The sequence below is a fragment of the Suricata suricatta genome, chromosome 13 (genome assembly GCF_006229205.1).
Source record: "Suricata suricatta isolate VVHF042 chromosome 13, meerkat_22Aug2017_6uvM2_HiC, whole genome shotgun sequence".
Lineage (NCBI taxonomy): Eukaryota > Metazoa > Chordata > Mammalia > Carnivora > Herpestidae > Suricata > Suricata suricatta.
The window spans coordinates 79,038,317-79,064,842 of NC_043712.1; the positions used below are offsets into that span (position 1 = coordinate 79,038,317).

General features: G+C 40.2%; 1 protein-coding gene across 2 annotated transcripts in view; it reads right to left on the reverse strand.

Moving 5' to 3' along the window:
* C13H9orf135 (chromosome 13 C9orf135 homolog) overlaps nt 1-26,526 on the reverse strand; it is a 75,220-nt gene that overhangs the window by 38,095 nt on the left and 10,599 nt on the right. The window contains exons 2-3 of one of the 2 annotated variants that reach the window (XM_029921156.1): nt 12,777-12,885; nt 832-950 (exon numbers count right to left, since the gene is read on the reverse strand). In XM_029921156.1, the coding sequence (XP_029777016.1) occupies nt 832-950; nt 12,777-12,885 (228 nt within the window). Of the gene's footprint in view, nt 1-831; nt 966-12,776; nt 12,886-26,526 lie in introns of both variants that reach the window. The other variant, XM_029921155.1, reaches the window with a different exon arrangement.

The following is a 26,526-nucleotide window of genomic DNA, read 5'->3' on the forward strand; positions in this document are numbered from 1 at the left end:
ACAGATATGGAAGAAATAGTTCTGTGAGGTGCCTCGGTCGGTTAAGTGCCCGACTCCTGACTTCAGCTCAGATCATGATCTCACAGTTTGCTGAGTTCAAGCCCCATACTGGGCTCTGTCCTAGCAGCACAGAGCCTGCCTGGGATTCTTTCCCTCTCTCTCCCTCTCTCTCTGCTCCTCCCCTGCTTGTACTCTGTATCTCTCTCAAAAATAAATAAGCATAAAATTCTTTAAAAAAGAAATAGTTCCTCTTTTCAAGGAACTATTTTGAGGGAAACACACATACATACAAATAACTAGAATGTTAAGTCCAACTGTTATGAAGAGCATAAACAAAATGCTCAGAAGGCAAGAATACAAGAGCAATTAATCCTGATTAATCACAGCTCACCTAATTTTTACTACTTTTCGGGCAATATTTCTATGAACATTCCATTCCTCTACACCTAAACTTCCCAACAACCCTATGAAGCAGATACTTATTATAATTCCCATTTTACAGGTTGACAAACTGAATATTATAAATACTACTTACTTTCACAAGTAAATGGTGGCGCTGGTATTCAAACCTCAATAGTCAGAACCCTGGCCAGAAAAAAATTATGTAAAGAGGACCCAGAGTGGGTAATGCTGATTGGCAAACAGTTGGGGGAAAGAGAATTTCTAGACAGGGGCCATGGCATGAACAGAAAGCACAGAAGCTCGAGATGTGTTCATTGTGCTTGCTGTGGGCCTGTAACGGCAGCCGGGGCCACGGCACCTCCTCACTATTAGTCCAAACCCTTTCCTGCACGGATATGTTCTGTAAGTGAAGGAAAGTATCAAGAATACCTTTCAATAATCCCAGAGCTCATTGTTTCTTCATTCAATAAAGGCTTTCTCTTTATTGTAGCCAATTCTCTGTTTAAATAAACTTGTGCCATTTGTTCATGTGTTTCTGATATCCAAATCTGGAAAAATAGAAGCTACATATAAGAAAAGTAATGCCAAAATGCCAATGCCAAAAATGGTCAGTTACTAAAATACTTTTGTTGAAGTACATTTCTGATTTTTTTTTTAAGAGAGAGAGAGGCAGAAAGGGTGTGCACGTATGTGTGAGCAGGGGAAGCAGTACGGGGGTGGGGAGAGAGAGAGAGAGAGAGAGAGAGAGAGAGAGAGAGAGAGAGAGAGAGAGAGAGAATCTTAAGCTGACTCCACACCCAGTGAGAAACCCAACATGGGGCTTGAGCTCATGACACTGGGATGATGACCTGAGCCAAAATCAAAAGTCAGACACTTAACTGACTGAGCCACTCAGGCGCCCCAAAGTATATTCTGATTTTAATTGTTGACTTTGTCGAGATTAAAAAATAAGTAATATCTTTGGGCACCTGAGTGGCTCAGTTGCTTAGGTGTCCACCTTCAGCTCAGGTCATGATCTTACAGTTTGTAGATTTGAGCCCCATGCCAGGCTTTGCACTGACAGCTCAGAACCTGGAGTCTGCTTGGGATTCTCTGTCTCGCTTGCTCTCTCTCTCTCTCTCTCTCTTTCTCTCTCTCTCTCTGTCTCTCTCTCTCTCCCTCCTCCACTTGTGCCCTCTCTCTCCCCCATCTCTCTTAAAAATAAATACACTTTAAAAAATGCCTCTTAGCAGCCAACTATTTCATTGTAAATATCTGAAAATGCCAATTCCTTACTATGTTACTAGACAATAAAAAATCAAATTGCTTGTTTCTGTAAAATGCCTTCAACTAAATACTAACTGATTTATACGGTATTCTCAAGGTTAGTATATGTTAATTTCTCTAAGTAAGAAAATGCTTGTAGCAATCACTTTGTAAATCACACGGGACTTCAGACACCAGCACCAGCACCAGTCAGCAGCACTAGCAGCAGGACCACCACCATCACCATCATTCTCCACTGAGGCTTATTCACTAAATTATCAGGCAATTATTGCTATGAGGAAGCCCTGCAAGTTGTAAGATGTCCTCAGTGAAGAAACATCATGGGTAACATCTAGGGGATCTTAAGAACAAAAATGGACACTGAAGATTCAATATGTTTTCCATTCCAAACTCTAGAAGATCATGAATGTGGAGGTTCATAGCAGAGAAGGAGAGCTCACCACCACCAAGAGAACCCATTACGTTCCCCAAACCTGAAGACTAACTTCCCTAAGACATCCAGTGAAGTCCTGTATCACATTAATCCCACCAGATTTTGTTTGTTTTTTTAAAGAGAGAGAGAAAAACCTCTGTTTAGATATTTGGAGACTTTAACTGCAAGAATATCTTAGCTATAGTCAAACACCTATGGTCCACTTTGGGTCAGTACGATAAGGTTCTGCTGTAAGTGGGAACCTACCCTACTCAAAGCAGTTTTAACTATAGTCTCTGGCCCTGGTTCCCTGGTCTTCTCCATGGCTCTCTAGATCCTTGGCTACTCTGATCAATGTTCTCTAAGACCTCACCTCCTGAATCATCAGTCACCCTGCCCAATTTCTTAGCTCTCACTCCTTATACCCTTTGCCTAACTACTCTCCCTCATAGATTCCCAGGTTCACAAGTCAATGGGAAAGGACATTGTATTATTTAGCTTCACGTTATATACTTTAACAAAAAACTAAGACATTTCTTTTGGGGGAAAAATTACAATGCACTATTTTGTTTTAATGAGTAAGGTTGACCCAAAAATTAACCTTAGATAATGCTCTGATCATTTTCAGCAGTAAAATATTTCAATAATCAATCAATACCTTTGAAATTATATGAAACAAATTTATTTGCAAAAATGAAATAATGAAGAGTTAAAAGAAAAACAGATAATAACATTAGTGGATTTAAGTTTATTGAGTATTAAGCCCTTCAAATGCATGATTTCATTAAATACTCGAAGCAATCCAATGAGTCTTGTGTATCAATCATAGTCATAGAAAGAAAACAACAATCCAATGGGGAACTGATTAGAGCTTAATGAAGGATCTATTTATAGAAGTGTGGCCAGTATTCAGGAAATCAACAATGTTGAAGCACCCTGAGGTTAGCAATCATGGAGAGCCATAGGGTGGAGCCTAGTAGGGCCAATAGCAGTAAGGAGAAGCTCACCTGGTGTGGGTTTCAGAACAGACATATAGTATCTTACTCCATTTGGATTGCTTTTATAAAGTCTACTATCCCCACTTTACACTTGAAGAAATAAAGACATGGAAAGCTTTTGACTCCTGATCAAAGGTACAACCTAGCAAGTGGTAGAGCCAAGAATCAAAGAGAAGCCATCTGTCTCCAGAGCCCACCCTTAACCTCTGTGTTCCCTGTGTCAGGGGCAAATGTTGTTCCTCAATTTTATCAGTAATGGAACCCCAAAACTTTATCTGGACATATGATGTTTCAAACCACATTTTCTAGTGTCCTTTATTTTTCAAAAAAGTTTTTAAAGTTTCAATTTAAATTCCAGTTAGTTAACATACAGTGTAATATTAGTTTCAGGTGTACAATGTAGTGATTCAACACAGCTGTATAACACCTGGTGCTCATCGTAACAAGTGCATTCTAGCCTCCTAAATTTATACTTACATAGGACTAGTGACAGGTTCTGAACAACCAGACATAAATGGAAGTAATTTACACAACTTCCAGGAAAGGTGCTGCTTCTGTTTTTCTCTTCCAGCTGTCTGAAATGTGGACATAATGGCAGGTTTCTAGCAGCCATGTTGGACTCTGGGCAAGTCATGGCAGAGTAGAAAGCTGGAAGGACTAGGTCTCTGACGATCTGCGCAACTGCCACACCAGTCCTGACCTGCTATCCTCCAGACTCTTTATGGGAAAGAATAAAACCTAATGTGAACAGCCACTGTTGATCTGTGGTTTCTGTTGCATGTGGGCAAACGTAATCCTATACCATTTTAATGTGAAAAATCACTTTGGTCTAGAAATGTTCATAACCTGACATAAGGGTGGATAATTTATAAAAGCACTACCATATGTTTAAAAGACTTTTGGGTTCTCTATATACATATATATGTGTATATATCACAAACTGGAGATTGGCAATTTGATGTGTGAGATATCTAAGTCAACAGAGCACAAACTCACAGGATAATCACTAAAATTTCCATTAAATTTGCATAATAAAATCTAGCTTGAGTTGAATGGTAACATAAAAAAAAAAATCTAATGTATGTGTGAAATTCACTTCATAATGTTATTCTTATTCCCCATTTTCCTGAGTATCAATTTCTCCTAAAGTCCTAACTTCTAATCTTCCGAGATGAACTCTTCCTGTATGTGCAGCAGTTAAGAAGTTCAGTAGACAGGTAACCTGGGTAACTGGTACAGGGAAGGAGAAAGTCATTTATGACTTCCCCTCAAGTTCCACATTTGAGGGTAAACAGACTTTTTCTGCTGCAGATGACTTACTTACAGAAGAATCTCTCTTGGGAAGATTCATTTTAGATGATCACTAATTGACATTTCTTTCTTATGTTGCTTATAGGGTCCCCAGAAAGCAGACTCCTCTGACTCATACTGAAGGAAATGCAGATATTTTCCTTTTTAAAAAAATGTTTTAAATGTTTATTTATTTTTGAGAGACAGACAGAACGTGAACAGGGCAGGGGCAGAGAGAGAGGGAGACACAGAATCCAAAGCAGGCTCCAGCGCTGAGCTGTCAGCACAAAGCCTGATGCAGGGCTCGAACTCACCAACCATGAGATCGTGACCTGAGTTGAAGTTGGATGCTTAACTGACTGAACCACCCAGGTGCCCCTGCAGATATTTTAAAGTCAAGTTTCCCTCTCTGATGCCACAGGCTGCTTTGGGAATAAGTCAGACCTCACTCAACTAAGTTCCCCAACTTCAGGGTAATAATCAAATTCCCTGCCCAGAATGAAGTAACTAATCCCATTGGGATAGGAGGGGTCAAACTCAGCTCATAAATTGTCTCCAAATTCCAAATACTTCCAGCCAAGTCTCTTTAATTTCAGCCTTTTCTTTCTTTTTTTTTTCATCTTCAAGGGGGATGAGAGACCAAGAGGCTCAAAACCAGTTACTGCCCCAAATGCTTCGCATGTTTTCTGTGACATATCCAGCCCCTCACTTTGGAATAAAGAAGTTGGCACCTATTATCATGGCTCTTCAGTCATAACTGGGAAGTTTCATTTTACCCTGTTCAACAGCACTTCCCCTATCAACTGTAGCTTTCTTGTACCATTACCAGAACGTCATCAGCATCAACAAGTAATACTGAGACTCTCTTAAAAGTCTTTATCTTTCGGGGTGCATGGGTGGGTCAGAGGAGCATGCCTGGGATTCTGTCTCCCTCTCTCTCTCTCTGTCCCGCTCGTGTGCTCTCTCCCTCTCTCAAAAATAAACTTAAAAAAAAAGTCCTTATCTTTAAAAAAGGATGAGTCTTGTTTCTCAGCAGTAATTTTGCTCTTGTAAATTCTGGCTCTCTTTTCATGTCTAGGAGAACTCAGTAGCTCCACACACAGATTATTTAAAGGATCTCAAGAGAGAGGAGAGAGGCCCCCTTCCCATCGTTATTTTGAACAACTGGGACTCATGGGGTACGATCAGAAAAATGATTTCATTCTTTTTTTCCAACTACTTGTTCAATCTTTTCTTATGATAACTCTCAGATAACAAAACTGTTTCTTGTAACAAAAACAGTCTCGGTTAAGTAATTAATATTAAAATAATCACAAGAGGGTCTTTTAGTTGTTATCTGAGGGAAAGAAAAAACAGAGCAAGTGAAGAAATGGGAAATCAGCCAACCTTCCCCATATGGACACACTTCCCTCTACAGACTTTCCTGGCTTGGAGCACACTCTTGCTGGAGGAGAAAGTCTTTTGCCTTCAATGAAATTCACCATTTTGATGAGATTCTTTAATTACTCAAATGTGACCAACAGGATTCTATTATCTGAGAGTGACCATAAAGATTATAAAATATGTACGTTTTATCCAGGGGTATAGAAAAGAACTAACTCCACAAAGTAGGCTGAATAGACAGTGGGGAGAAAAAATATAGGTGTGTGTGTGTGTGTGTGTGTGTGTGTGTGTGTGTGTGTGTGATTGCATCTTTTGAGTCCCATTTGTTCAACATAACAGTTGCATATGCTTAAGCAAACTGATATGGTGAAAAATTAAAATCTAGTTTCTCTAGAAGTTAAATTAAGCATGATTATTGACAGCGAAAAAGAATCGTGAAGGAGAGTGATGGGATCAAAATGGCAGATGCCTATGCTCATTTTGTCCTGAATCCTTAGAAATGATGGAGAAGATATATGGCAGAATAAATAAGCCCAGAGCTGCATCAGCAGAAAAGGGAAGTACACTCTGTTGGTCTAAATTTACACAGAATTCCTGAAAGAGGAAAGGCAGATGCAATTGTGCTGACACTGGAAAGGACAATCAGAGTAGACCCAGGAGAGGATGCTGGAACTGGCGGCCTCAGCTCGAGGCCCAGAGAATATGGGGACCCGCAGGAGGAGGAGGCCCTGCCTCCTCAGCGCGTCCTCCCCAAACATCCCCCCTTTCCTGGTTTAAGTGGTTCTCCTCCAATGGCATTTAAAATTATTCCATTTACAAAAAGTGGATCCATATGCCTCTTTCAGGCACTTAGAGCAGAAGCAAGAAGCATCTGTGTAAGACTCTCGTGGCCGAAACACTATCCTACGATGTCAATCAAAGAAAAAAAAATACTGGGACCAATTAGGTAAATGATAATTGATTTTCTCAGATCTGGTAGAAGGATATCCCCTTATATCCCTTTTAGGGTCATCAATTTTTAAATGTCATCCTTCCATCCACTGAAACAGTTCATATTTGAGACCTACTTGGCTGTTCTTTATCACTTCATAAAATGAATGTTAGCCCACTTTTGCACTGTTCAGTTACTTACCATTTTAAAGTCCAAAATGACATAATGCTATTAATACTAATATTAGACTAATTTGCACATTCATCTTATCCTTTTAGTTCCAAAACTGCCTTGGCATTGATCCATTAGCTACGTAAGAAAACCTGTTTGCAAAATCGCTCATGGTTTTCCTTGTTCTTTTATGTCTGATAAGTTCTCACCTTCTATGACACAGCATCGAATGTGCTCTGTACTTGATTCTTCTGAGTTTACTTCCCCAGAAGCAGTCTTACGTACTGATTGTGACACAGCTGTTAGAAGTGGCATGAGGGTCCCCGGGTGAGGAGCCTTACACGTGAAGAAACAATGACAGAAGGACTCCTGAGCACTTTAGTTCACATGGAACGCACTCTGGTATGGCTAAGCAGCACCTGAATAACGTTTAAATAAAATTCCAAGACAAAGCACTACAGTTTAAATTACAATTTCCCACACTTGCTTAGACTAGCAAAATACTCAGAGAAACTCCAGTGGCTTGAAGGACCGCTCCCCTGTGAATCTTCATCCCCATGGCCCTACTCTGTCTCCTGAAGCCTGAAGGACCACAGGGCTGGGAATTCGATTATGGCACCACTGAAACCTGACTGTCATGTTTCCAGATTTCACCAACAAATGTTCTTTAGATGCAGCTCAGGAGTTTCACTGTGGCCACCTCCGCTAGGAAGCCATCCATGACCCATTCCAGTTCAGGGGTCCCTCTCAGCATCCTGACCCTCTCCCTATCTTAGGATCCATTGTACACTCTGCCACTGTGGGTGTAAACCCACACTGTTCCACGAGCCTGTGAGTTCCTGATGTTCAGTGACGTCGTTTCAAATTATGTGTCTTACCCCACACTGAGCAAAATAATAGGACCTTGATACATATCTGTGGAATATCTTCCTCCCTCCCTCTTTTCTTCCCTTCCTTCCTTCTTGCATTTCTTCGTTTTTTGCCTTTTTCCTTCTTTTCTTCTTTCATTCCTTTCTCCCACAGATGTTTACTGAGCACCCACTCTGTACCAGGTCCCATTCTAAGAACTAGAGAAACAGTAGAGAACAGACCAAAGTCCTTTCTCTCATGGAGCTTGTATTCTAGTCAAGAAACTTAAATGTCATGAAAAATACTAAAGGAAGGGGATAAGGAGGGATGATATGAATGGCCTGCTCTTTTATATGAAAATGGACAACTAACTCACTGACCAAGTGGGACTTGTAAGTAGGTACAATCAATAAACAAATCTATTCTTCCTCTCTCACTGCCCATCCATGGTCCTTTGGAGAGACCCGTGCTCCTTGATGAAATACATAACAGTTGCTGGGACTTTGTGGTCACTCTCAGGTAATACAAACACCTTCTGGCTACTTCTGTCTCAAGAGAAATCTTATTGAGGTAAGTAAAATACCCAGACGCAAGTAATGGCCAAAACTCCATTTAAAATGAAAGTTTTATGTAAAATCCCTGTACTCTGGGTTGGCTTTAGCTTGGCAAAACTCAGTGTGATAAGGGGGCACATTTAGCTTCTTCTCAATTGTCCCCCCTAAAATTCTTCCTTACTCCTCAACTCCCTCTGGCTTCCTGAGGGTTTAAGATGAGTGTGTGGGGATCTGAGGAAGAGAGAGGTAGATATAAGGAAGATGGAAGTGTAATTTTGTTTGTTTCCTCTGGGCATGTCTGAGGTCTGACCCTCTCCAGCATTGACTGATGTTCAAAACCGCCTTTCCTGAGGCCTTCTGTTGGACGTTAAGATCCCTTCTGGAAACACTCGGTGGTTATGTTCCATGACACAGGATGTCCCCGTCTGGACTTAACCATCCTCCTTCAGCCCCTGAGAATCCGGTCAGTGTCCCTTAAGTCCCTACACGAGGGGCTCTTGGGCAGGTTCTGAGATGGCTCGCTGTCATCTTTGTCTTCTATATGGCCCACATCTGATCTCCCAAAGCCACCTCTGGGCCTGAGTCCTCTTTATCTTTGTCCCACCAGTGATGTACATGCCACTAGCTCCTCTCTTTCTGCTCTGCTGTGTCAGACACATCACCTGAACCTTGTGTCTGTAATTTCACCAGGAAGATGAGACTCACAGTATGCCTTTTCCAAAACCCCGTTTCTGCTCTCCAACTCTTCTTTGGGCTTCTTGGATTTCAGTCCTCTTATATCCCTCATGTGAGTGCTGGCCTAAGGGCACCGTCCTTGAGGATCCCACCCAAGTGGCACATGAGACTATAGTTTTGTTTGTGGCCTTTTGGAGTCTCAGTCAAAATGCAGACACAAAGAAAGGCCTATTCCAAATCCTGGCACAAATAAACAATGCTCACATTAGCCCCATCAGAAGCGTTTAAGAGCAAGGAAAACTTCACACCGCAGAAGAGAAATGCTGGTGGACATAGAAAGCAACCACTCAGCAGCAATACTGCAAAAACCCAGAGGTGCTAAGAAGATATTTAGGAAAAGAGGCACATTGGACTAGGGCTGGCTAGCATGCGTGTGGACGTAACTCAGGAAACAGGAGAGAGGTTATAGATAAGACGTAAGAAATTGATGCCCCAACACGTACGCTGTGAGATGTACACAATGCCCAAGTCAGAGCACAAAAGCCAATCAGGATGCAGTGTCGGGGGTCAAAAAGGCCACTGGGCTGGGAGCGGAACAGCCTGGCACTCCAAGAGGCAGTTTGAGAAGTATTTAAGATCTCAGATTCTGTAGTCAGAGGGGAAAATAGATTTTAATTTTTAACACAACTTTCTAGCTGTTTGACTTTGAACAAGTCATTCAGCTTCACTTGCCCTCAGTTTCCTCGTTTATACAGTTTATACAACGTGGGCCACGCAGAGAGACAGCCTGAAGGCGTCCAGACGCTGAGATAAGGTACTGTTCACATAACCATCTTGTTGAATTGGTCCTGTTGCCTCAGAATGTAATTCATGAAGCAACTTCATTTTAATCACACTGCCTCTTCCAGCCCCCATGGATGGCTGGTTCTTCCCTTTCCCTTAATGGAAATTTTAAGCAAGTCCCATAACACTGCTAGGCCCCTCAATCTTGAGAAGGATCTCATTTTAGTTATGAAATTTTCCAGCCCAGTGACATAATCAAAACTTCTAACTGTATTAGATTTCAGCTTCTCAGTTTCCCAGCTCGGGGCTGCTTTAGACGTGGAATCCTGTGCCAGGTAGGCCTTGCTGTTCCACATGTATCATACACCTGGACCCCATGCCCTCTAAATTCTAGGACACAGATATTAATCTGTCTCATTCCCTTGAAAACTAAGGAAGGAAAACCTCTCCACTGAGGAAGAAGGGGCATGCAACCCACAACTAAATAAACCCTTCCTGAACTCTAGTCTCCAAGGACATAATCACTCATACTGGCCTAACCTGGTTTAGCGTATCTTAGCAGGTCCTGCCTAGATGGTCTAGGATCTTGTTTTAGGATGTGTGGTTTTCACCAACTATTGAGTATTCTAGTGTTTAGGCCTCTATCAAAACTCTGTGGCAAGAAGGAGAACTCATCCATCCTCTTGCTACATCCAGCATCACACCTGAGGTATGAAAATATGAAGGTTCTGTGTCTGTATTCCCCTTCTTTTTTACACCTGGGACCTTGTGGGAGTCATTTAAGATCAGGGAGTCTAGGGGCACTTATGTGGCTCAGTTGGTTAAACATCTGACTTCAGCTCAGGTCATGATATCATGGTTTGTGGGTTCGAGCCCTACATCAGGCTCTGTGCTGACAGCTCAGAGCCTGGAGCCTGCTTCAGATTGTGTGTCTCCTTCTCTCTCTGCTCCTCTCCCATTCATGCTCTCTCTCTCTCTCTGTCTCTGAAAGATGAATAAATGTTAAAAAAAAAAAAAGATCAGGGAGATCATGGAGTCTATGTTTAAAACTGGAATAATAATATCTTTCTTGTAAACGTTATAACTTTGTTGAGAAGAGCAAGAAACAAGATGGATGAACCAGTGATTTATGCACAGGAAGTCTAGAAAAATGTAACTTACTATTAAGATATGAAAATAGCATCAGAAATAGTTGATCCTTTGCTCTATTTCCATTCCTATCTAATATACCTATAAACCTGGAAAAAGAAACACACAATTTCAATGACCATGAACAAAATAAAATATCTAATTTATACATCCTCTATTAAAAATGAAGCTTAAGTGCTACGATGTATAGATGGTACAGAATGAATGTTTGAGGTTCCTACATCACGTAGTTCACTTCATTTCACGTCCTCCCACAACACAGAGATCAAGAACATTTTCAGTTAGAAATCAAAGATAAATGTTTTTTTAAGAGTCAAAGATGCTAAATGCATGCCAGGCCATGGTTGCTTTGCCCAACTTGCTCTTGTCCGGACCACCTAGCCCCATGCTCAAGAAAACAAGGCAAAGCTTGGGTACCCCTCTGTGTGCTGGCTAGTGGCCAAAAGGCGGCTTGCTTTGCAAGGCAGAAGAGCAATGTGGAAACTGAGGAAACCGTCAGAATGCTCTTGAGATTGGAGCTGTAGGGCAAGAAGACACTGAGAAGCAAAAAAATAAGGATGCCAATGAGATGGTGTGTGTGTGTCTGTGTGTGTCTGTGTGTGTGTCAGAAAGGAGAGATGGAGGATGTCTTGCTTTGGAGCTGTCTTGGTTCCTCTAAGTGTCTTTGATTCCACAGCCAGATACCTGCATCGCTATAGTAAGTCCCCATTTTTCAGGCTGTCCTTATCATTGTCTATTGCAAGTATAAAAGGCATGAAGGGAACAAGCATGGGTCCTGATAAACTCATTCATTCCCATCACCCTGGAAAACTGAGAATCTTCTAGCCTCATTTCCAATATGGAACTACTCATCTTCCTGCCTTATTTCAGGCTAGCCATGCCTTTGGGGACAGAATGTGATACAAACCCGACCTTCTCAACACATTTTTATCTGTCCTAGTCAAATTACCAGCTCTTCAAGCCCCAAAGGCATTCTATAAAGCTGAATTGAGTCTTTAGGCAGTCCTAAAGCCCTTAACATAGTAGGACACAATTTGGGCATCTTTGGAGAGGTGAGCTCCTGCCTTAACCTGATTGGGCAGGCACCGAAATAGCCAACGAGTAACCCACTCATGGCATTTCAAATAGGAAGTACTTGTGCAGCCAATATTCCTTTAGGAATTGGATCATACAAATGTTACGAGAATAATACCAGCATGTTTTAATAACTCAAAACTCTACCACCTTAAGACAAATACAAAAGACTTGAAATCAAAGAACCGGATTCAAACTCCCACTGTGCCACTCCCCAGCTGTGTAACTTTAAGTCACTTCATCTCTAGGAGTTTCTCCCCATCTGTAAAATAGGGAAAATAATACCTACTTCACAGGGTTATTGTGAAGGTCAAAGGAGACATCAAGCAAGATGCCGTGGCCGCAGCCCCAGCCCCATAAGAGCACTAATAGTTTCTTGAACACACGCTATGTACCAGGTACCGAGTTAACCACTTTATTTGCTTTATCTTATAACTGTGCACATTTTATAGGTAAGGTCACAGAAGCACACAGTGACTAACTCATCCGCCTAAATAGCCAACATAGCTTAGGAAGGTGGCACAAAGTGCTTGTGCCTTTACTTGTCCATGTTTTACTAGGAAGAAGATTCTAGACTTAAAGAAAGTCAGGGGGGCCTGGGCGGTTCAGTCGATTGTCAGGCTCTTGACTCCAGCTGAGGTCATGATGTCACAGTTTGTAAGTTTTAGCCCCACATTGGGCTCTGGGCTGGCAGCGCAGATAGAGCCTGCTTGGGATTCTCTCTCTCTCTCTCTCTCTCTCTCTCTGATCCTCCCCTGCTTATGCACTCTCTCTCTTTCTCAAAATAAATAAACAGTTATAAAAATTTAAAAAAGAAGAAATCAGCAGCAGTTACTTACTGGGGGTTCATTGGCTCCAAGTCGCCAATATGTTGAATTACACAGTTTTTTTATTTCCTCAGGACCTTCTATATCATAATCTTTGGGATAGGCTTCTCTGTCATGGTGCCTTAAGAAATAAATTAGAACCTGTTATGGGATAAAGTTTATTTATCATGTATTGCTTTTAAAGATTTTTAAAAATACCCAATGAAAATTGCTTTAATTACAAATTCACTGGGTGTGGGATATATAATGTATTTTCCATCCCTTTTCAAGTAATGCTGAGGCTATTTTCTAAATACAACTTAGCACATATGATAAAACTAATAATATCACCGGCACAATACTTACCCAACACAGCAATTACTCAGTGACTCCAATGAAGTGAAACTTACTCAGTAATGTAGATTATTTATCAAAAGTAAATTTGAAAATAAGACACAGTAATAAATTAGAAAGGCAACTTGCCACATTAGAAATATTTCCTACCATGAATTTTTTTTTTCAAAATGAGAAAGAGCGAAGTATCTGCTCATATGGATTTACAACATGTGCTTCTGGCTTCTAAAGAGGGCTTAAAGAAAGCTGACAAACATAAGCTGGAAAAACATGTAGATGGAAGGAGAAAAAATATTCCAAACATCTTGACGAAAAGGGTGAATAGAAATAATAATAATGGAGGGATTTGGGAGTAGGGAAGGAAAAAGGAAGTGAAGTGGCCTACAGCAGAAGTATCTATTTTTGCAAAGCTTTCTTAGGTGAGATAAAGGCAGCAGAGCCCAAACATCCCTCAGAAGGGGCCTTGCTATTGAGGGGTACAGGGCTGAGATGATGTAAGGGACACTGAGGTACTCCAGAATTCACCCGTCCATCCATTCATCCATACACCCTCCCACCCACCCATCCATCCATTCAACGGTCTATCTATTCAGGAACTATTTTAAGTACCTACTCCATGCCAGGAGGAGATGGGCGGGGAACAAGCCTATTGCAGTCCTTGCTTCAGTTGCTCACAGTCTGGCAAGAGACACAGACAAACAAGAAAATTCTACAATGTGGGCACAGGGTGGGTTATGGAAGCAGAACAGCATCCACTCACCTGAATGGGGCACCCAGAATCCAAGTCGGGAGGCCCTAGGCCCACCTCATCCCACTGTGTTGGGGCTGGGCCCCTACACTGCTACACCCTTGCTTCCCCACCTCTGAGAGGAGAGCACAGAACTGCACAGAACACAGCAGTGAGGGAGCCCAGGGCAGAGCAGCTGCACTCAGACATGTGAACCCTCGGCCTTCCTAACATCTGAGCATTAAATTGCAAAACACTAAAAGCATTTTGGTACCATATCAGCATTTTTAAAATTTTTAATGTTTTTTATTTATTTTTGAGAGACAGAAAGAGACAGCACGAGCAGGGGAGTATCAGAGAGAGAGAGGGAGATACAGAATCCTATAAGCATTTTTTGAGATCCTCACAGGAAACTCTCACTTAGGTCCTTAGGGGGGAATACTGAACATCAAGAACTGAGAGTGATATGGGGTGCCCCTGGGTGGCTCAGTCGGTTAAGCCTCCAGCTTCCGGCCTCTGCTTCGGTCATGATCTCTCGGTTTGTGGGTTTGAGCCCCGCGTCGGGCTTTGTACTCACAGCTAGCTCGGAGCCTGGAGCCTGCTTCGGATTCTGTGTCTCCCTCTCTGTCTGCCCCTCCCCTACTCATGCTGTCTCTCTCTGTCTCTCAAAAATAAATAAACATAAAAAAAATTTAAGAACTGAGAGTGATAGAGTGAATGGGGCCATGGGTTTGAGTCATTGCTCAGGTCCTAGATGTGTGACTTGGGCAAGTCACTTAACCTCTCTGTACTTTCATTTCCACATGTATGAAATGAGAACAGACATAATACCAAGGAGATTTTTGCAAAATGAAAAAAATTAAAGCAGAAGGTCCTTTATTACTGTCAAGCACCATAAACACCAATGTAAAGTGAATATTTATCCAGCTTAAAAAATTTTGGTGTACAATTGCAACTTTATTTCTTCCATAATTGTACTTAATTTCTTTTCCAAGTGCTCATATTGTCAAGATGGAAAAATCCTTAATCTTGGTCAATTATGGATCCCTGCCAACTCTCAAGGGCTTGTGTGGTGCCACACTGCCAAGAACCCATCTCTGTGTCACCATCTCTTCCTGCTGACATCCGTGGAAACCTCCGGATTCTCCTGTGGTCTTCCATTATGGACCCATGCAGGTCTCTGCTACGCCCTCCTGGCCCTGCCACATGGGCTCTGTGTAGACTGGCACTCTGCCACAGGCATGCCATTATCTAGGCCACCAAGAACCTTCTTGTGTCCCTCTCCACCCAGGGCTCCTGGAAGCAAATCTTATTTCTAAGCTGTTTGCTTGGTCCATCAAGGTTTCACAATCCCACCACACCGCGCTTGAGAGACACACAGAAGCCCCACAGTTCCACACCTCCAAAACTGTACCCCGGGAACAGAGGGCTAGGCAGGGATAGGTCCCATCTGCTCCAGGATTTCCAAGGTCTTTATTCCAAGTTGGGGGTCCCAGACAATCCCACATGTCCTCAGCCTCTCTGGCACCCTCCATCTTCAGTCCATGAACTCTTCATCTCCCAAGAGATGGGGGAGCCCAGCTCTTCATCTATTCTTCCAAACCTATGGCGTCATCCTAAAACTCATCCTAAAACTCGAGCTTTTGGACCTGGAAGCTAAGAATTTGGTGTTTTTGTTGCTTGCTGTGTCTTTCTTCCCTGAGACAATAAACCAAATTATCTCCCTGGCAACATGAGGATGAAGAGGAAAAGCATAGTTAACATTTCAGTGTGTGACCCTCAGTGCTCACTTCTTTACTGGTTACCATGGGCACAGTGTAGGGGACACGGTTCCCTTGGGATCCCACTAGAGTGTTTTAATCATTTTTAATCAGATAATAAAGAAAATAATTCATCTTAGATTGTAGCCATCTTTATACCAAGTAGTCATAAACTATCACTTTCAACTCTTTTTTTAAAGGGAGAAAGAAGCCCATGAAGGCAAAGATAATTAAGGTCCATGAAAATCAGAATGCTGTCCTGACTATGCCACCATATATTTTACGTTGTATTCTAACTGGAGTATTACAAAAGATGCAGATGTGTTGACTTACAGCAGTCTCAGTACTAAAAGTCCAGCATTGAAAAGATGAATCTGTAATGAAAACGTTTCTGTGCAGAACTGCTAATGCAACTGGCATTTCCTAGTGTCTACTAGTTGCCCGTGAATGTTGTGCCCATGGCCCTCTGTTCTGAGAGATACACAACTGAAGACCTGCCCCTACTCCTGAGAGGCTGCCAGCCTAGCAAAGAGAAATCTGGATGTTTAAAAATTATAAAGTATATATAATGTAGTATAAAATATAAAAGACATATTTACTATATACTAAATATTACATAACATGCTTATATTATTATATATAGTATGTATTATATGTATTGTAAGTATATTATTGTAAGTATATTACTATATAATTAGTATATAGTATCCTAAATATTCGTATATAGTATATACATACTATATAGTATATATGCATAGTATATTATAAATAGTATATATAATATGTATAATTAGTATAGTATAATCCTATACTATAATATATGTATAGTAAAAGTGATTAGCGTATTATAAAGGAAATGAGAGGCTTAATTAATTCTCTGATTATGTCAGGTGAACATTGGCTTGTGCCTCAATTTCCCTGACATGAACTGAGAATAATACATTGAGGAAACAAATGAATCAATGGATTGAGAGTCTTAAGTGAAAAGTGACATGTAAATGCAAAATACCATTATATGTAATAATACTTTATCTTTCTACACTATGCTTTAGTTGAGTGTTTTCACTACTTTGTTAATGCCAACTAAGCCTTACAGCATCTTTATGAGACCTATATCAAGGTATAATAATAGATAATAAAGGAAATATCTGTATTATAAACACACACACATACAATAAAACCCTGGATTGTAACTTGTTCTGCGAGTGTTCCACAAGACGAGCAAACATTTCTAATAAACTTTAACTTGATAAAGGAGTGATGTCTTGCAGGATGAGTAGTACATGAAGTCAAAGGTCACATAATCACAAATGAACCAATGGTTCTTCTCCCCCCTGCCCCGCAGGATTGTGGCTGATTGGCTCCCATGCTCGAATGCTTGGTCTCAGGCTGCAGTGGTTGTCAGAAATCAGTGATTTTTCAGAACATTGGAAGGTGGCCACAACTGGCATCTGACTACTGCATCAAACTGCTGTATCACAAGCAACAGCGAGCGCTTAGGGAGGTGATCTCATCTGCAGAGGAAGAGGAGAAAATGCTGGAGAAATACCTCATTTCAAATGAGATGAGGGAGATGTGTAAAATGTGGGAAACTACAAAATTTTGTTGAAAAGCACCACCTGAATAAGGCTGTGGCAGTGTGAGCAATTAATCCGTTTAAAGACAATGCTATGTCACATTTCCGTGAAATCCTCAAAAAGAGGCAAATCAAGTGTCATTGGATAGGTTCCTTGTTAAACTTGCATGAAAAGAAAAAGATTCCACTGAGCCAACAGATAGCAGTGATTCCATCAGTGATTGTGAAAGTCGTCCTACATAATAACCCTCCTCTCACTTGTCTCCCTCACACCAGCCACGAAGGTTTTCAAAGGTAAGTGCAGGTTCATTTGTTTATTTTTCTTTATATTTTGTATTTTTTATTATGTTGTATATAGTACAGTACTGTAATCATTTTTATATGAATATTTTTGGGCTATGAATGAATCATCTGACTTTCCATTATTTCTTATGGGGAAATTCACTTTGACATACAAGGACTTTGGGTTACAAACATGTTTCCAGAATGAATTATGTTCCCAAACCAAGACTTTATTGTACTTTAATAGCTTTTTTCTCCTTGCTACCTGCATTTATTAATGTTCACCATGAAACCACCCGTAACCTGTTGTTTATTGCAATAGAAATTCTTTGATAAGATAATTTAAAAAAATAATAAGATAAAATTTACAATGTCTCTGGAGCAATATCTTTCAAACTTTTTGAACAAAGCCCCACCCCAACTTCCCTAATGTCTGAAGGCATCCCAGGTGGGGAGGGCTGTTACTGGCATTGAGTGAGTGGAGGCCATGATGCTGTAAAACACCCTACCCTGCACAGAACAACCCCTCGCCCACCACTCCCCAGCAAGGAACTATCTGGCTCAACCTGTCTAAAGTGCCAAGGTTAAGAAAGCTCTAGGGAACAGTTGTAGATCAGAGTCTTAGATTAGTGGTTCCCAAAACCGATTTCACGGAATAGCAAAACATTCCCCCCAAATTTGTAGAACCAACATAAAATTGCCAACTTTTGTTTTGACAGAAACATTAAAAATAAAATAGCTATGTATTGCTTTTAATAGGAAGACCTCTAACACCAAAGATAAGTAAAAACAATCTCAGATTCCTTTAAACCAAATACATTCAGCTATATGAAAAACTTGCTACACTGTCTTTACAGTTTGTATTATCACCTTGGATTAGTACTAAGGTCATTGTTGACCAGCACTGGTCTAGTCTACTGACTGGCTTCTGCAGACATTAATTTGTCGAGACGTGAATTTGACAGCAGCTGGTCAGCAGTCAGTTGAAGGTCAAAGCTCCTTGAATATAGGTACTCCATGCTGCTGACCGAAGGAAGAGCTGTGTCTTCCATGTCAAGCATGCAAGTGCTGGCGGACATTCTTGCTGGTCCACAGGGCTCCCTGCCATCTTCTTCCTTGACAAGAAGCCTTGCTTCTGCCTGGGACCTTGCTCTGCCAAGCCCAGAGCTGAGTGCTATGGCTATTTCATTACATGAGAAATCTTTATGTAAGACATCATTAATTATAAGAGATGAAACTTGCATTCTCTACCCTGATGTGGGAGAGATAGCATGAATACGAATAGAAATGGGAATGGGGAAAGGACAGACAGGACAGGATCAGAGTTGCCAACTGTATGAAAGGGAGCTTGGAACCATGACCCTGTTGTCAAAAATGCCAGTAGGACTGATTCAGAGGGGATTCAAGTCAATGGAATCCAGTAAGTCAAAGCTAGCACGAGCAGGTCCCATTGTAGACAAATGCCCAATATATCCAGTCAGTACATAGCTTCCTACCACCAATCCTACCATCACCGGAGGCCTCTAGATCCTGTACTTTCTATCTTCTCTGGCCTAGTGTAGTCCCAAATAATGTCTTGTCAAGAGGACTTTCTAGGTCGGTTTCTGGGGTCCTTTGGGAGCTTGGGTTTCCTAACATAAAAGTTGGATGATTCCACCTGCAGTCAGATCTGTTAATGTCCCCTGAGTAAACACATACAATTCCTGAGAGCTGTAAAAAAGACTTGAGTCTGGAGAGTGCTCAGGCAAGGCCCCATAGCTCTCCTCAGGCTGCTCCAAGCCAGAGTGGTCCTGCTAGCAGTGGGGGACAGCGTGGGGAGAGGAGTCTCCAATGCAGGAAAGGGCACCAAGTTACACTTTAGTGGACCAAGTGACATTCAAGCTATACTGAAGTTTATTCTCACTTTCTGTGGTCCCACATCTATGTGGGGTTTGCAATGAAAACCTTTATCCCTGCTCCACATTTCACATTTTTTCTTTATAACTATTTTCATTAATGAATCTGCCTTCTCATTAGACTAAGAGTATCTTAGATGGCAGGGATTATTCTTTGTTCATTTTTGTAATCTCAGTGCCTAGCATAGTCTAACATGTTATAAATGCTCATTAAATCTTACATGATTGATTGATTGAGTGTTCTTACACTGTGTTACCGTCACCTTAATATAAATGTTGAAAGCAGAGGCTTTCAATCGTGTCCATAAAAATAAAGAGCATCCTGGCTCACTCTGCAAAAGCACACAAAAAGAAGGAGTGATTATGCATATAGAGACGCTAGTCCTTTGTAACCAAAACTTGTCTCTAGAGGAATTATAAATCTGCTTGCTGAGTGGGAGAGCTCTCGACATGCATATGCGTAACACTGATTGCAATGGGGGTGTGAATCTCAACAATATCTGACGTGAGAACAATGAAAACCCCTGCCCTTCTAGCTTCTCGTTCCTTGACAAGAGACACCTTTTCTTTGCGAATTTCAAAGATGTTAAAAATGTTTAGTTAAGACTCCAGATGGAATATATTAATTTTAAATTTTAGAATTATTAATGTAGTTCACAACTATTCTGTCAGTTATTGTATTTTCGGATATAAATCTAACCCACATGAGAAGAGAAAGACACCTTTTCTATTAGGTTTTATAAACATCTGCTATCTAGAATTTTGAAAGAAAATCACCCCAGAGAGTCAGCTATATTTTCTGACATTTATGCTTTTAAGAGCATAAAACCAACAGAATCAAAGGCTACAAAGAAACATTTGACAGTGCTCTTTAAAGATTTCATGGGAAAATGATTTACGTCCAAGGCAGTGTTTTTTGGTAGCACATTCATCAAACTGACAAATGAAGACTTTTAGATGCATTTGCAGAGTCATAAAGAAAATCTTATGTCCTTGGGAGAAATGATGACATTTCAAACTTATGAAGAGGGACTCTGGTTTTCAGTGTGTCTCATGCCATATGTGATTTGTGCATCTATAACCTGAAACCACAGAATCTGAAGCCTAAACTGCACTCAAAGGAAAACGACTTGACAAAGGCAGATAAGTCATTTTCTTCACTCGACATATATTGATTGAGTGGCATGTAAATAAGACCTTTCATTATTATAAATTTTCTTTCATAAAATCTTCAGCAACAGGAGGCCCTATGGAGAATACTGGGAGGAAACAAAAAGGAATATAGTAGTGGAAGTCTGTGTCTAAACAGTTTAAATGTTAAATAAATGTTGTCAGTCTGAGTTAACTGCCAAACACATGCCCTTGAAAACAGCTGAAGGGACACGTATTAGGCAGGGTGACACTGTAACTGATGATCCCACCTGGAACACGTTCAGAGGGAAATGAGGTACTAAGTACGCAGGGAGGGGTGGGAACCAGGACTGTCCCAGATAACCTGGATCAGGACGTCCTGTTACTCCATGGTTCGACAGTTGGATCTCATTTCCAAATCCTAGGATACTTTTCGGGGTTTCTTTGATCCTGACCTCCAGAATCAACTTATATTGGCTGAATAAGACGCTCTGGGAGGTGGAAGAGTAAGACTAAAGAGAGACAGAGTTTCTTAAGTGTACTATAGATAGATAGTCAAGAAAACCTTGACTGTGGATCTCACATGAATGGAATGTAGACCAGTTTGCTTTCCAGCAAAACAAAGCAAACACCTTCTCTAGAGTTCATATTACTAGTTTAAATAATTTGAATTAACTGTTCTGGAATAACATCAAAAGGTTATATTATGTGAGCTCAACAGCCCATTTTAATACACACTTCTGTGAACCCACAGCGCAAGGCATATTGCCTAGATATTACGACGTTCTTTGGTTTCAAAGCAATTCATTTCATTTACATGAGAAACAAGTGAACAAGTCTTTCTTCATAAAGAGAATCTAAGGTTTAAATATTATTCCATTATGAACATAATTATAGACATGAGCATTTTCCCCCATGTCTTCCCCAGAAATCATTCAAAGCAAAGGAAGTGGAAAAATTAAAAGCAAACTAAATTTTTGGCGAAGTCAGAAGTTATAATCCCCAGATCACGTTGTGGGCAAGGACTTTCATAAGCAGCCAAGACCCAGTCAAAGACAATGGAAGAAGTGGAGACAAGAGGCTGTAGTGAGAAATCTCAGTAAGGAGATTGGCCAGAGGTGGGAACTCCTGGAGTGACAGCCAAATGGTATTTCCATAGTTATGCAAATACATTCACAATGGAAACAATGGAAAATGCTAAATAAAAGTATAGTTTTTAAATGCCAACATATTAAATGGATTTAAGAGCTGAGGGGCACCTGGGTGGCTCAGTCAGTTGAGCGTTGGACTTCAGCTCAGGTCATGATCTCGAAGTTCGTGGGTTCAAGCCCAACATAGGGCTCTGTGCTGACAGCTCAGAGCCTGGAGCCTGCTTCCGATTCTGTCTGTCCCTCTCTCTCTGCCCCTCCCCTGCTCATGATCTGTCTCTCAAAAACAAATAAATGTTAAAAAAAAAACTTTTTTTTTTTAAAGCTGAAAATCCAGTGGGGGAAATCCCAGGCCAATTTTTGGATGAAAGCCTGTAACCAAAGGGTTAAGTAGAATTTCAAAACACCAGATCTGCTGATGCCCTCGAGGTATTTGCCAACACTGCACATGGGCAATGACTTTGGACTGGGAAGGACAAAACTCTAGCCCCAGAGCCCACCTAGGAGGGGAGTTTTATAAGAAAGTCTTCCATATGTGATAAACATTGTGCTCACCAGTGTAATTTCTCCTTCTTTCCTGGGAATACAAGAGGTTCAATTTGTCAGCTCTCTTGAACTTAGTGGGGCCATTTGATTAGTACTGGATAATAAAATAAATTTGAGTTGAAGTAATATATATCATTTCTTTGACAGTGAATGCTCTTGTACAATTCTCAACTTTTCTTCCCCTGCCAGAGCAGTCAATGACTTTCTAGATGATAGAGCCTGAATCATCCTGAATCACAGAGTATCTGTGTGGAGGAGTGCTCACTCCCCACCAAAAACCTACAGTCAACTTTGTGAGAGCAAGAAATAAACCTTTATGTGCTTAAGCTACTGAGATTTGGGGGACTGTTTTTACAGATTAACTTTAGCCTATTCTAACACAGAAGTCAGTACCAAAAGTGGGGTAGGTGCTATTGCAACAAAAATCTAAAATATATAGCATTGGAAAAGCCAGGCAAAGACAAAAGGTAACTGAGATTGCAAGCTGGAAAGGCAAAACATTTCATAGCCACAGTAGGTGAAGAGTCAACTCATGTGCCTAGTACAGCGAGAGAGACTGGGAGAAAAGTTTGTTAGTTCTATGTCTGAACTATAATTGCTTTTTACCAAGGTATTTATAAAAGAGAGAGGCATAAATTCAAAAACTTGGCTTGTTTACAAGAAGGTAAAGGGAAATGAGAGATTCCCGATATTTGGGATCTAAAAAGTTGGAAGAGTCAGCAACTTTTAGATCTTAAACAGTAAGAGAGGAAACTGAGAAAGATCTTTTTGAGACAAAGTTGTAACAAAGCTGAGCCTCCCAGCAACGTTCACCCCATTATTAGACACTTGAATGAATTAAGCTGCATTTAAGTAAACATCTGCTTAAAGAGATAGCCAAGCAGAAATTCCCAGGGTTTCTGATTTCTGTAACTACAGCAGCCTCAATGTGATAATCGAGATACTATGAGGAGAAAAAATAAGGAATTATAGCAAACTTATTCTAGAAAGAATTGTGAGGTTATTAGCAATTGGAATTAATTGGATTCAAACAAAAATAACTGATGAAGTTCTTAAAAATTGTTCTTCCAAATAAGACAGGAGTCTGCACTTAAAATCCTGTAACTGTTTAATATTTAAATTATTCTTTGGTCCCCAAACTTTTGGAAATAGGAAGTGAACTGGGAAAGCTGGAGAGCTCACAGAAGAGCATAGTCTACAACATCCATTGCAGGTGTAGTCAAGAATAATAGAAAAAAAATCACACACTGGGCAGAGCCAAAGACCACAGAGAACAATGGGAAAGGGAACCTGTTTCCAGAAAGCAGAATCGGGTCTAACAGAATCAGAATCTAACAAAGAATATTCCTGACACCAATGTAGGGCTCTTGAAGAAGGAGGATTTTAGGATGACTGTGGACAAATGACAATTCTGTCACTTCTGTCCTTCCTCTTTCTGAGTGAGAGTGCTTATTCCAGTCTCTGTCCTGCCATTGTGTATTGGGAGCAAAAAATCTGTCTTTTTGCTTTATAGGTTTTTGAATCGAGTAGAGCTACAGCTAGATTTCAGAGAGGGACAATAGCATAACATGTGGAGATCTTGAACTTTTTACCTGCAACTGGGTAGAATTTGGGTCATTATCCTTGCATAAATGAGTGAATATTGTATATGGAAAGGTTGAAGCCAATTTTTGGTGACTTGCCTGAACACAAAACATGGAACTTCTACAAAAAAATAAGAACAAATATTTTCATATGTTTGAAAGATATGACAATACAAAAAAGGTAAAAATTTATAACACATTTTAAATTTATTATATTATATTTTTATTTTTAATATAATTTATTGTCAAATTGGCTAACATACAGTGTGTACAGTATGCTCTTGGTTTCAGGGGTAGATTCCCGTGATTCATCACTTACATATAGCACCCAGCGCTCATCTCAACAAGTGCCTTCCCCAGTGCTTATCACCCATTTCCCCCCCATCTCACCCCTCCATCACTTCTCAGTTTGTTGTCTGTATTTAAGGGTCTCTTGTAGTTTGCATCCTTCCCTCTCTGTAACTTTTTTCCCCTTCCTCTTCTCCATGGTCTTCCATTAAGTTTTTCAAGATCTACACATGAGTGAAAACATATGGTATCTGTCTTTCTCTGACTGACTTATTTCACTTAGCATAATACCCTCCAGTTCCATCCACGTTGCTGCAAATGGCCAGATTTCATTCTTTCTCATTGCCAAGTAGTATTCCATTATATATATAAACCATATCTTTATCCATTCATCAGTGGATGGAAATTTAGGCTCTTTCCATAATTTGACTATTATTGAAAGTGCTGCTATCCACATTGGGGCACATGTGTCCCTATGAATCAGCTCTCCTGTATCCTTTGGATAAATTCCTAGTAGTGCTATTGTGATGGGTCATAGGGTCCTTCTATTTTTAATTTTTTGAGGAACCTCAACACTGTTTTCCAGAGCAGCTGCACCACTTCTCATTCCCACCAACAGTGCAAGACGGTTCCCATTTCTCCATATCCTCGCCAGCACCTGTTGTTTCCTGAGTTAGTCATTTTAGCCACTCTCACCGGTGTCAGGTGGTATCTCAGTGTGGTTTTGATTTCCCTGATGATGAGTGACATTGAGCATCTTTTCATGTGTCTGTTGGCCATCTGGATGTCTTCTTTGGAAGAGTGTCTATTCATGTCTTCTGCCCATTTCTTCACTGGATTATTTGTTTTCGGGTGTTGAGTTTGGTATGTTCTTTGTAGATTTTGGAAACTAACCCTTTATGTGATATCACATTTGCAAATATCTTTTCCCATTCCATCAGTTGCCTTTTAGTTTTGTTGATTGTTTCCTTTGCAGTGCAGAAGCTTTTTATCTTGATGAGGTCCCAATAGTTCATCTTTGCTTTTAACTCCCTTGCCTTTGGAGATGTGTCGAGCAAGAAATTACTGTGGCTGAGGTCAAAGAGGTTGTTGCCTGTTTTCTCCTCTAGGGTTTTGATGGTTTCCTGTCTCACATTCAGGTCCTTCAGCCATTTTGAGTTTATTTTTGTGTATGGTGTAAGAAAGTGGTCCTATTTCATTCTTCTGCATGTTGCTATCCAGTTAGTTCTCCCAGCACCATTTGCTAAAGAGACTTTTTTCCAATGAAAACTCCTGCCTTTGTCAAAGATTAGTTGACTATACATTTGTGGGGTTAATGATGGGTTCTCCATTCTATTCTATTGGTCTATGTGTTGTTTTTTTGCGCCAATACCATACTGTCTTCATGATTACAGCTTTGCAGTGAAGGCTAAAGTCTGGGATTGTGACACCGCCTGTTTTGGTTTTCTTTTTCAACATTACTTTGGCTATTCTCAAAGCTAGACCAAACAATCCTAAAATCTGTATGGATCACAAAAGACCCCAAGTAACATGTTTTTAAAGAGATCCTTCTCCAATCTGAAAATATTTAAACACTTTATCAAACTACTCTTGAATCAAAGACCTATACAAACTAAAATTGCTGAATTTCTAACAAATACCAATAAATTGAAATATCACTTACAGGAATCCATAGGGTATAGCTATAGCAGTAAAAAATTCTAAGCTTAAGTCCTTATATCAAGAGAAAAAAAATTCTAAGCTTAAGTCCTTATATCAAGAGAAATGAAAAAATAACAAGTAAAAGATCTAATTCAAAAACAGAAATAGAAGAAGCAAAACAACAAAAACACCCCAGAAGAATATAATAATTCAAGGTTTTAAAAAGCAGATAAAAACAGAATTAAATACATTAGAAAACAGAATAAACAAATAAGCAAAATCGACAAACATCTAAAAACCAAGAAAAAGGGGAGGGGAGATATAAATAAAATAGAGGGATATAATATCCATACTCTGGAGTATTATTAGGCAATAAAAAGAAATGAAGTACTGATACATGCTACAATATGGGTGAAACTTGAAAACATTATGTCAAGTGAAAAGAAAAAGCCAGTCACATAGAACCATATATTATTTTATTCCATTCATATGAAATGGTCAGAACAGGCAAATCTATAAAGACAGAAAATAGATTAGTGGTTTCTAGGACTTGAGAGTTGGTGGGAGCAGGGGAGTAGATTCAGGAGTAACAGCTAAAAGGCATAGGATTTCTTTTGATGTTAATTAAAATGTTCTAATGTCAACTGCTTTGATAGATGTTCAACTCAGTGACTATATGAAGAGCCACTGGATTACACAATTTAAAAGGTTGATATGTATAGTATATGAGTTCTATCTTAACAAGGTTGTTAAAATAGGATATAACCACCAAAATACAAGAAACAATTTTAAAGCATTAAAGACTACTTTCCATAACTCTACACAAACATATTTGGAAAGCTAGATAGCACA